This window comes from Asparagus officinalis, chromosome 5, assembly GCF_001876935.1.
Source record: "Asparagus officinalis chromosome 5, Aspof.V1, whole genome shotgun sequence".
In the NCBI taxonomy this organism is placed as follows: Eukaryota; Viridiplantae; Streptophyta; class Magnoliopsida; order Asparagales; family Asparagaceae; genus Asparagus; species Asparagus officinalis.
Genome location: NC_033798.1, coordinates 3,421,190 through 3,433,921, shown reverse-complemented (window position 1 = coordinate 3,433,921; position 12,732 = coordinate 3,421,190). Strand labels below are relative to the sequence as shown.

Genomic DNA, 12,732 nt, shown 5'->3' with positions numbered 1-12,732 from the left:
ATTTGAGAAGAGAAGAGCGCATGACTTCAAATTTGGGGATTGAGGCGACTCCACTGCGACTAGCTTAAACCCTAAACCTAAACCTCCGGCTCTCGGTGTCTCAGCTATTGGAATCGGGAGATTTATCATGAATTTCGACGACAAGCTCTGGACGATTGGGGTCGATTTTTTTCGTGGTTTTTAATGTATCCGCCCCGCAAATTTTGGGGTATTGCAAAATAATCTCGAGGTTTTGCTATTTTACTAGCTAGTGCGCACCCATGCAAAGCACGACCTCCATTTTTTTATTTCCGCCACAGTAATTCTGTATTTAAATTCAGTTTTTGTACGTGCTGTAGTAACGCTTTTAAATGCTACAGTATCCCACCTTAACTGTAGTAAAAATACTACATTAATGTTTTTAACACTATAATTCTCGCATGTGTTACAGAAATTTGTTGTAGCGTGAATAGTGAATCTTGGATCCTACTGTCTGTGCTACAGAAACACTGCTGCAGTGATTTACTGTAGTTTTTTTTTTCCTGCAGCATGAATAGTGAATCTTAGATCCTCTCGTTATTCCGTTATTATAGAGGAATAGATTGGATTGGATTTTTTTAAATATATTCTTCATTTTTCCAAATTCTTTTAAATTGCTAATTAGCTTTTCATTTTTTTTATTTCATTTATATTCAAAATTATTAGAAGATTTCCCCCACTCTTCATCTTTCTATTCTAGGGAAGGATAAAATTATAAATTTTCCATCACTTCGCTCTTACGTTGAATCAAGATGTCAATTTTTTCTTTGCATATCTTCTCCTCGTTTACCAGAACTTGCAAATCTATAAACGGCTTGTCTTGTAAACCTTTATAAAAAATCTCAATTGCTGCATAAGTATAAGTGGGGAAAAAAATTTGTACCTACAACTGTATTCATTAACATATTCAAATATAATTCCTGAATACCTATCTTCGAATGGATACACGGTAGATATGTGTACTGAAATATTGGGACCAATATGTGAAATATCCAATTATATGTTGATCATATAGTTATAATTGTTATGACTATTAAGTTATAGATTTGATGTTAATTTCAATGATCCAAAGTAATTATCTCTTTTCAAAATCAAAATTAACAAATATGTTAACGAACATATTCGTCAACAACAGTCTGCTACTGTCGTCATCAGCTGAGCTTCAAACAAGTACCAGGGTGTTTTGTGAAATCAACGGACTATATATTATTAGAGCATTCACACTTTATCTTTCTTTAACTAGTAAATAATAAGCAATTGTTTATTAAATATTTAAACATTAGTCATATTTTTATTTCTCTTTTTCCCTTCACAGTCCAATCTTTTAACTTGGAATTGTTACTTTTCGACATTTGTTCTTATTAAAATTTTGTAGATTCCAACGAGGAAAAAAATTTGATATTTCTTCAATGTATTTGTGAAATTAATCTATATCTATATCAATTTAAAAAAAAATCTATTTTTATATTTATAATGTTATAGTTGTCAAATTATAATATAATAACAATAAGACATGCAAAAATAATAATATAAAAAAGGATTTTTCAAATAGGTGTCCCAGGGGACCCGTTAATTTGGATATAACATACTGTATATTAGTTTCTAATTGCCAATTAAGGCTTCCCTTAATATGTGCTTATTGTCAATTTACTAAACTCATATTTCTATAAAAACCCAGCATATAATGGACATTATCAAGACTAAAAAAGAAATTAAAATAGTAAGGGGAAAAAACTTCTATTTATCTCTTTTTTACTTCCCTCTAAATAACATTTTTCCCTCCAAATAGTAATTAAAAAGAACTATGCAAACTATGTTAAGTGACATAAGTATTCAAATTATGTGCACCACATATTTTCTCATTTCAACAAAGATTTCTTAACTTATTGTGGACCTATGATTTCTCCTTTAAACTGCGAAAGTACGAGACTTTTTAGTTTTAATTTTGTTTTCTATATAAGTGAAGACAATTTAAGTTTTTTTTTTCCTTTATATTTGTTGGAGGGAAAATATTACCGTGAGGGAAGTAAAAAAAATAAATGTCTTTTTTCCCCTTTACTATTTTAATTTCGTTTGAGGCTTAATAATGTTCAGAATATGTTGTTTGATAATAAGCACAAACTCTATGATTTGAAAAGAAACCTCCCAAACTTCTTCACACTCTCTTCAACTGTAAAGGACTGTCAACGGTCACCCGCCATCACGAACGGTAAAAAAAAAAAAAACTCTTCAAAAGTATTGCATGGAGCATTCAATCACATTGCTCAAATGACTATGAACTCCAAAGAAATGCTACCCTTCTCTTTGATCTCAAAAACCCATCCCCAGACCGAAGCACTCCTCTCTCTCATCCACCAAACCCGATACCAGATAAGCCCCAAATCCGCCGTTGCCATCCTCTTGAAATCCAATTCAAACCCTGCCCACCTCAAACAAATCCATTCCCTCCTCTTAACGACTGGCCTAACCCACAAAAACAGTCTCTTAACTCGCCTCCTCGAAAACCTTATACGAATCGGCGACATTCGTTACGCCCGCAAGCTGTTCGATGAAATTCCCAAACCAAGAGTTTTCCTGTGGAGCACCCTTATAAGAGCTTATTTCAATGACAACCTTCCCTTTGATGCCATATCTCTTTATCTTCAAATGGGTTCGGCTAATGTTCGACCCGATAGCTTCACATTCCCGTTTGTGGTCAAGGCGTGCGCTGAGGTTCTCAATGTGAGACTTGGAATGGCTGTTCATGGGCAGATTGTTAAGTATGGATTGCATGAGAATGCCATTGTTGGAACTGAATTGATGGTTATGTATGCAAAGTTTGGGGATTCAGAGTCGGCGGACTGTGTGTTTGATTCTGGCGGCGGCGGTGATGGTTTGAGTAGAGATTTGGTTTTTTGGAATGCTTTGATAAGTGCTTATGCACAAAATGGGAATGCGAGCAGGGCCCTTGCTTTGTATAGGAGAATGGAGTCGGATGGGATCGAGCCTGATGCAATCACGCTGGTGAGCGCTATTTCGTCGTGTGCTTATTTGGGTTGCTTGGATTTTGGGAGGCAGCTGCATTCTCGTGTTAAAGAGAGAGTTCGTAATGTGTACATAGAAAATGCGCTTATCGATATGTATTCGAAATGTGGAAGCATGGATGAGGCTAGTAAGGTGTTTTCTGAAATGGGTGACAGACGAAATGTTGTATCGTGGAGTACTATGATTGGTGGCTATGCTGTTAATGGCGATTCTGATAAAGCTCTATCTTTGTTCTCTAGAATGAAGGATGATAACGTGAAGCCAAACTCTGTAACAATGCTTGCAGTTCTCTCTGCTTGTAGCCACGCTGGGCTTGTTAGTGAGGGAAAGAAATATTTCTACAGCATTTCTCGTCCTACAGCTGAGCATTATGCGACTATGGTCGATCTCCTTGGTCGATCAGGGCATCTCGAAGAGGCGTTTAGCTTCATCAAGAATATGCCAATCGAGCCTGATGCAGCTGTATGGGGGGCATTATTGGGATCTTGCACGATTTATCATGATACTAGTATTGGTCAGATCGCTGCTGATGAGCTTTATAAATTAGCCCCCAGCACGCCTTCATATCAAGTTCTTCTATCGAATATGTATGCAGTTTCAGAGAGATGGGACGATGTGCATAAAATTAGGAAACATATGAGAGGGAACAATTTGAAGAAAGTTTCTGCTTATAGTTCAGTTGAATTGGATGGAGAGGTCCATGTGTTCTCTGAGGGCTCACGTTCTCAGTGTAAGGAGATTTATGAGAAACTCGGCGAGCTGGATGGAATTGTTAAGGCTATGGGGTATAGAGCTGAGACTGGAATTGTTCTGCACGATGTGGAGGTTGAGGAGAAAGAGGCAGCTCTTCGAACTCACAGCGAGAAGCTTGCCATTACATTCAGTCTTTTGTATTCGAGGGGAGATGATGAGGGGGTTCCATTAAGGATTATGAAGAATTTGAGGGTATGCAATGACTGTCATACTTTCTTTAAATACGTATCAAAGGCACTTGGAAGGGAGATTATCATGAGAGATAAGAATCGATTTCACCATTTTAGAGATGGTAGATGTTCGTGCAATGACTTTTGGTGATTCAGAGATCGAAGGTTAAGCTCAGTTGAATTTCAAATTGAAGGTACTACTTAGAGTAGAAACACAATTTTTTGTTCCAATGAATTTTCAGATTTAGTTCTAATTTACAAAAGCAAATTTTACTAATATCCCTTTTGCTTTGGATTACTTGTTTATATATTCTCAGATGTCCTAGGTTAAATTAAAAAAAAAAATCAGTTGTATGTGCTACTTGATTTTGTTTACTGAAGCTCAATACACAAGAAAATACCTTCTCGCTTGGTTGGTTCTATTTCCTATATGACCTGTACTTAAATACCTTTACTTCCTTTTCTCATTTATATATTCTACTACTGAATTTGACAGCATTTCATGTATTAAGTAGTAAACTAAGGCAGTGAACTTTTGACCTGTTTTAATCCACAACCAATCTATATGGTCCTTTCATTTCAATATTAAAATAGGGATAATACATGAAAACTTAAAAGGAGTTATAATGCATGAAGCCTTGAGTTAGTCCGCCATCCACTTTACTGAGTTGGCTCCAAGAGTAAATCATATTGATCCTTAGTTGATAATTAATTTGTGGGTAGTCGCCTTTTTCTTTCATTGTATCGGATTTATTAAGTGGGCACCAAGAGTTTAGTGTTAACAAGTCTCGAGTCAGTTTAAGCTTACAGAACCTCATTCACAAGAGGAAGCTTCATAGAAAATCGCATTCATCAGGACTCATCATATAATACACATTGCACTTGACGTTATACAGAAGTCCCTAGTATTGCAATCTATCATAGAATTTAGACCCCTTGAGCAAACTGCACAAAAACTCCCCTGCAATTTTTTTTCACTTTGGTAATCATGTGTTTGTTCTCAGTTCCAGAAAAGCTACTTCCTTTTTATTTTTTATTTTTTTGCACATATAATTAAAACATGATTTTAATAATCCAACATTACCATTACATCCATATTTCCGATAACATTCTGACCACGTACTAGAACTAAGAGTGCTGTATGTTTGCATCTTTATCTCTTTGGAGTTCAGTATGTATATCATGAGGTATGCAATGAATGTAGTTCATTTATTGCTCGTGTTGCTTTTATTATTTCTTGGTGACAAAGTAGTACAACTCAATGCAACCAATGCATACCAGAATAGTTCGAATGAATTGTCCTCGGCCAATAATTTAGGAACAATGAGAAGCAATAAGTATACAAGGGCACCTCATGTTATTGCTAAAGGAATCAATATCGTAAAGGATATGAAATGACATAATGTTAATTGCTGTAGGCTATCTAAAAATCACAACAGATAGCCAATCCCCATCAAACACCAATGATGGAAGTTACAATCTGACGACTTTCAGAAGGCTACAATTTGAAGACTTTCACGTAGAAGGTTACAATCTGACGACCTTCACAACAACTAATGAAAGCTCTAATTCAACAGCCTTCACAATCAACATCGGGAGTTATAATCTGATGACTCTCATATTTTTAAGGAGCCAAGACGAAGGTTACAAGGTGATGATCTTTACAACGCTCTAGCAAAATAGACTATAAATTAACGGTCTCTTCATATCAAAACATAGATATCTCTCAAACCGGAAGGAATTTGGTGAAACGGAGGGAGCAAACCGAACCCTATGGGGTCGGTTTGATCAGCTCCGTCTCGTAGAGATAGCCGATTTTTATATATAATTCGTCTCATTCCGACTTACGGTTTGAAAGTATGACCTGTTCTTCGCAGCAAGTTATGTTCTGAAGTCCGTCTGTAAGACTGCACTTCGCCTAAACATTAGACTTAGCCTGAAGCTTGCCGAACCCGTCTGAGGCTCACATCTGCATCCAAGATTCAAAACGCAGAGGTCATGCCCGCATTCTGAACTCAAAATGCAGAGATCATGCCCGCGTTCTAAACTCAAAACGCAGAGGTCGTGACCGTATTTGAGATTCAAAACGCAGAGGTCGTGGCTGCGTTCCAAACTCGAAACGCGGAGCTCGTGGCTACATTCCAGAGTCAAAACGCAGAGTTCGTGGACTCAAAACGCAGAGTTCATGCAGAGCCCAACCCTGCGTCCCAGGTCAAAAACGCAGAGTTCATGCAGAGCCCAACTCTGCGTTTCAGAGTTCACAATGTTGTGTGACCTGTGCATTTTCAGCCTAAAACAGGCCCAACTCTACGTTTGATGTCTAAAACGCAGAGTTCGGGTCCAGAACGTCATTTTCGACGTTTGCCCAACTCTACGTTTGATGTCTAAAACGCAGAGTTCGTGCCCAGAACGTCATTTTCGACGTTTGACTCGTTCAAACACGGACTGAACAGTTTCAGAAACCGTTTTCCCCCCACGATTTGAGGGATTTCCGCCCCACTTAGGAGCGGATTAAGGGGACAGTTACCATCCTTAATCCCCTATAAATACCAGAAACTCAATTGAGTTAGGGGATCAGTTTTTTGCATAAAAAATAGATCGCAAAAGGAGAGATCGGCAACCTCTTGAGCAGATCATCTTGTTAGACCCTAGAGGGGGGGTGATTAGGGTCTTATACTAATCTAATCCGATTAAATACCAATTAAAATTAATTAACAAGTTATCCTACCAAGTATGAAATATAACAAGAATATAAGCTAGGATAAGCAATATGAACAATGAGATATATCATATATGATAGAAATATATGCAATGATATATAAACAATAAGATATATCCTAACAAAGAGATATAGACAATGTATGTGCAAGGATATAAAACTAACACAAGGGTAAACAATATGAACTAGATAGTGGATCATATAAATAATGAGCTATGGACAATGGCGATATAAGATATGAACAGAAATATAAATGAACGCCAAAGCACACTCAAACACACTATATGATCACAGAGTTCGGACCTTCCGTCCTACGTCTCCGCTCCCCACTCCCGGGGAAAAATCCACTATCACAACCGGATTTTCTACGTTCACCCGAACAACGTTTATACCTCACACTCGGTTTTCTAGCTAACCGAAAACTTTACAATCAACACTCTTGCAATCACACTCTACACCCTCACAAGTGTTGGACCTAGCCGTGTCTCCCTCAAGTGCTCGGTTATAACCTCTCCCTAGGCTCGTCAACCGACATCACTCCTCTTGGAACGATCCCCGACGCCTCAACACTTCCTCTCGGTGTCAAAGTGTATTACAAAGAATCTCACCAATAAGTGCTCAATCGAAGAGAATGTTGTGTTCTCTACTATGGATGAGAACACAATGGAACTCACACTCAATTGTTACAACTCTCCAACCAAAATCTTTTATGAAGTAAATACAATTAAGTCAATGGGATGTGTGATAACAATGAGATAAACAATTAACTCAAATAGCAAACTGCCAATAATAGATTATGAAACTCATAATAAAATTGCCTAGCGAAAAGAGTTAGAAACTTCCTCAAGTTAGATCAGAGGTTAGCAAGTGGATTTTGGATGCCAACATCAATAGATGTCTCCTCAAGCTTATGTTTGAAATTATTTCTCAAAACTATCAAACTTCAAATGATTAAAAGTTCTTAAACACATTAAACCAACTAAAACTTGTTAAAATCTGTTTACTTGCTGTTAAAACTCTCTTTGTGTGTGTATGGAAAATGTTATGACAAAGGGGTTTTATAGGCTGAGAAACCACCCCGAAACCAAAAAACCATTAAAAAACAAAAACACCAGCAACTACCGTTACTGTGTAACGATCGGCTGCTACAGTACTTCGTCTCGCCGGTACGGATCGACCGTGAGCCATATGCAAGCTGATAAGTTAACGTTTCAGGAGTTTGAGCGGTTCTGATGCGGGTATGTAGCACTGCGTATCAACTTTGTAAAATCAATTAAAAATAGTAAAACAGCTCCAAAAAATATAAAATTTTGTGGGAAGGTTATAGACATGTAGAATAACATGTTAGAGAAAGAATTTCTGAAAAATCATTTCCCAGTTGAGAGAAACAAATGTTTGAACACAGATTTACAGTTTCTAAAAAACTGCTGACATACACGATTTTGTAAAATCAATTGGGCACAGTAAATCAACTCCAAAAATAGTAAAATTTTGAGGAAAGTTTCTAAACATGTAGATAAAAATGTAAAAGAAAGAATTTATTGAATATCACTTCCCATTTATGAAAACTCATCTGTTTTGTAAAACATGCATGAACATGCACGAACGAAAAACATGATTTTGTAAATTCCATTAAACATAACAAATCAATTCCAAACTTGATGAAACTTTGCGAAATGTTTATAAACATGAAAAAAAACATGTTAGAAAAAGAATTTCTCAAATTGAATTTCCATTTGTGAAAACTCATGTATTTTGCAAGTATGTCCAAAACATAAAAACCCAAAACCATGCATGTATATATATAACTATATATATACATAGAAGCCAAATACGTGTGCGTATATGATATTGAGTTTAAGGTACTTAACACACATAATATAAAACCTAAACTAGATTACCCAAGCCGATCTTGATCTTCAATAAGCGTGACTTGGTACACTTTGCGGATGAAGCTTGAACTTGATCTTTAACTTGAATTGTATGTTGCTTCACTCCACAATTCCGCCAACCTCCATTTGATATCGTCGTTGAAGCGCTATTCCATTCATCCTCCAACTACGTTGTTTGTCTATAATAAATAAGAAAACACAAATACTAGACAAACAACATTAGTGGTAAATTGTTTGTTAAACATCATCAAAACAAGAAGGCCAACACATCTTCGGATCTTGGAGATTTCTCGGATCTAGAGATCAGAAAAGGGGGTCTTCGCTCAATCTCTGGAGCATTCCTTGGAGCTTTCATCATTAGCTTATTAACCGATTTTCGGTTCAAATCAACTCTTTTTTTAAGAGTTTAAACTCGTTCTGAGTTATCAACTCGTTCAGAGTTTCAAACTTGCCACACAAGTTAATTGTTCCCGCGAGATAAGACGGTCGGATCGTCAACGGAGAGTATATTCGATGCGAGCATTCGAAGGAAGCATTCCATCGCTACTGTGAAGAACCCAGAATTAAACAAAGTGGAGAATCCAGATTATTCTCCTCTCTTTTGTAATCGGAATCCAAATTATAATTAAGATCTAGAGAATACAAGTCAATTTTCTTTCATTCTTTTTACTATAAATTTCCCACCAAACAATTGCTGATGAGATAATTAAATAAATTAGACCTACCTTCATGCAGACATCTTAGAACTACAGTTTCTACCACGGTTCCGACAGTAAACTATCATCAGAAGCCAAAATTAATAAGATAATTTTTCATGGGAAATCTTAGATATTCTTATACTCAGAATTGTAATAGAGAAGATCATCTCATGAGCACTACTTCTAGTTTAGGATATCAAGAATGTTTCAAGATCAAAGCTGTTTTGTGGTGACCATCAACGTAAGGCTGATATGATTCCTGTCATATGTGAACTCCAATAACATATGAAAAAAAAAGAAAAAGAAAATTTAAGACCCGAGTATATTAATCGGTAAAAATTGATAAATGTCAAAAATGATGACTGTTGCTAGCGTTTGTGAAATTTGCTTCTTATGCAGGTTCCTTTCGACAATATACTTGACATAACATAGAAATAACAAATAATTTGACTATAATCTCTATTATCAGCAATATACCAGTTAAATGTATTCTCTTGTGTTGTCAGCATGCACAAAAGCACACATACACGCACCGGCACATAAACACACTGTTGGGGTTGAACACACAAATGACAACCCGTGCCCTTCCGGATCTTGTGTCGAGAGTAGGCAAGTAAGAAATCACAGCAAATAAAAGAAAACTTGCAGGAAAGAACGAACAAAAGAAGAAAACACCAGATTTAACGAGGTTCGGCAAACGTGCCTACGTCCTCGGGAGCCACACCAGAAATTCTTTGATTAATTGAAGAAGATTACAATGCTCAAACGTGCCTACGTCCTCGGGAGCCACACCAGAAATTCTTTGATTAATTGAAGAAGATTACAATGCTCGCGGTAGACCACACTCTCTCTAAGATCTCTAATCTCAAAGTCCCGTCAAAACCCTCTAAAAGACGTCCTCACATAACCCTAAAAACATTTTAGGAAACATATATATATTCAGCCCAAAAACAGATTCCAACCCGAACCAGGAAACCGCCTGACCCGACTTCGGTCGACCGATATCATCTTATCGGTCGACTGGTTGATCACCATCGGTCGACCGATATCATTGCTTCGGTCGACCGTCAAGAACCCTGTTTTCTACCGGGTTTCTTGTGCACGTTTTCAATCGACCGGGGCAAGCCCGTCGGTTGACCATCCCGAAACTCCTGTAATATTTTTGGCTTCACATCGGTCGACCGATGAGCTTGTGTCGGTCGACCGGTAAGAGGATTATTGTGCAGTATGTGAATTTTGATTCTAGGTTTGGTTCTCCACTCCCGAAACCAACACACACGGGCAAACAACACATAAGAATTTATAACGTGGACTCGTGTATGAACACCCATTTGTCAAACATAGTCATATAACTTAGAGCAACCTGATGCAGGATTCTCATGATACGCTGCAGAGATGAATTAATGGTTCCTTAGCTTTGTATTTCTTGTTGGCGAGAAGGGAGAGTGTTTGCTTTCTGACTAAAATGGGTGTAGAATTTAGATCCACCAAATTGCCGTTGGATGCCAGTAATAAATAACTACTCCAAGTTTGTGACATTTTTAGCTTTTTCCCCCGATACTTTGGTGTGCTCACTTTAGATAGGAACAGGCACAATTGACCCGCACTGTGAGCAAACCAAAGATAATAATTAATGGTTTAAGCATTTGGTTTACAATTTTTTTTTTAAAATTTATGGATGAAAATGCTCTTTGGAATTGCAGTATGGATAAATTAATTAGTGGGAAAGAAGACAAAACAAATAATAATTTAAGAGTTTTGGTTTAGCATGTTTTTTTTAATTAAACGGTTGTGGCATCTGGACAACGATAATGTTTTCTCTGGACTTAATACCATGGATAAATCAATGCGGAGAAGGCTAAATATCGCAACGGTTTAAAGCATTTGTTTTAGAATTCTTTTTTTAATGAGTTTTACTACAGGGACCCAAAATATGGGATCAACAGGAAGGACATGTGAGGTGTCCCCCTCCTATTACATAATGAGTTCTGGCTCATTATGCAATAGGAGGGGGACACCTCACATGTCCCCCCGTTGGTCTCATATTTTGGGTCCTTGGAGGATTTTTCTTTTTTAATTTGTGGATAACAATGTTTTGGGAGTTATATTGTAGATAAATTAGTGTCTAAAAAGGAAATAAAAAAGTAATGTTTTAAACATTACGTTTAGAAATTTATTTATTTATTTTTATTTTTGGATAAAAATGTTTCTAGGAGTTGTAGCATAGATAAATTAGTGCAAATTGAAGAAGCCGAAAATTTTGATTAAACTTTTGTGGTTTGGTTTAGAAATATCTTTTAAGCTTGTGTATAAATTCATATTTATATTTTTTTTTTCCCTTCAAGCTAAGATCGCTCACGAGTCACGATAAAAAAATTCTCCACGGCTAAACAATATAAATAAAATTTCACGTGCTATGGCTTCTTTTATTTTTCACAATTTTTTATTTAGCACGCGCATGCCACGCGGCACGTGTTTACAATTTAAAAAGGGTTTCCTCTCTTTCAGTTTTCGTGTACTCGAGTAGCGCCTTGATTGTTATGCTGCTCCAGCACCCGTTGCCCTTCGTTCTCAATATTTCGGAATACTGAACTCCTCATTAACTTAGGTATTATCAGAAAATCTTCCTTCAACTTTGAGATTTATCAAATATCCTCCTAAATTAGAGTGATTAATAGCAATCAACTGTTTAGCATTATACTTTTAACTCGGAAAATTATTTATGCAGATGAAATTTGTTAAAAGTCCCATGGTTTTTAGAATTATTAAGTTTAGGATGTGTTTGTGCCAAATCCATCAAAGTTCAGGGGTTTTTAGGAATTTGCTCTGAGTAATTGTGAATGGACCCTTATAGTATTACCTAATTGCAAATTGACCTTCTATATTTCTATTTGTTGCGAATAGACCCCATGCAGTATTGGTCCAAATGCGAATACAGCTCCTCGGTGAACTTCTTTGACTCTTCTAAAAGTAAGGGGGGAAAAGAGCTCATCTGTCTCTTCAAAAATGACGAAGTTAAAGTGACTATTATAGAGAGTTCATCTGTCTCTTCAAACCTTCTTAACTATTATAAGAGTGGAAAGAATTACTCAGGGATCTATTTGCAATAATAAAACTATAGGAAGTCTATTCGCAATTAGGTGATATTACTTGCGACCAACCCTTCTAACAATAATCACGTTCTCTTGGGCGTCAGCATCTCGAGCGCACCTACGGATTCTGAACAAAAATTGCGGTATTTTCATCAATCGCCCGCTTTGATTTCGGCGAGGCATCTTCTTCGGGTCGGGTACAGCTTAGGAGACCACGAAGGAACTCCAGGTTCTCTTATTTTACAGCAACAAGGCAGCCAACGTGGAGCGGGTAAAACACAAACTGAATCGTAGAGTTAATTGCCCGATACCCATATTAGTTATATGGTCAGTTCAGCTCGATGTATGCAGTTACATCAGTGGCAG

The 12,732-nt window shown here is 36.9% G+C and overlaps 1 protein-coding gene across 1 annotated transcript; it reads left to right on the top strand.

Moving 5' to 3' along the window:
- LOC109840707 (pentatricopeptide repeat-containing protein At2g01510, mitochondrial) lies at nucleotides 2,212-4,223 on the top strand. The gene has a single exon (XM_020409449.1). The coding sequence runs from the start codon at nucleotides 2,287-2,289 to the stop codon at nucleotides 4,114-4,116; it is 1,830 nt and encodes a 609-aa protein (XP_020265038.1). The 5' UTR covers nucleotides 2,212-2,286; the 3' UTR covers nucleotides 4,117-4,223.

Bases quoted from the DNA above. Each gene is read 5' to 3' on its own strand.
- LOC109840707 (XM_020409449.1), top strand. From the start codon at position 2,287: ATGACTATGAACTCCAAAGAAATGCTACCCTTCTCTTTGATCTCAAAA.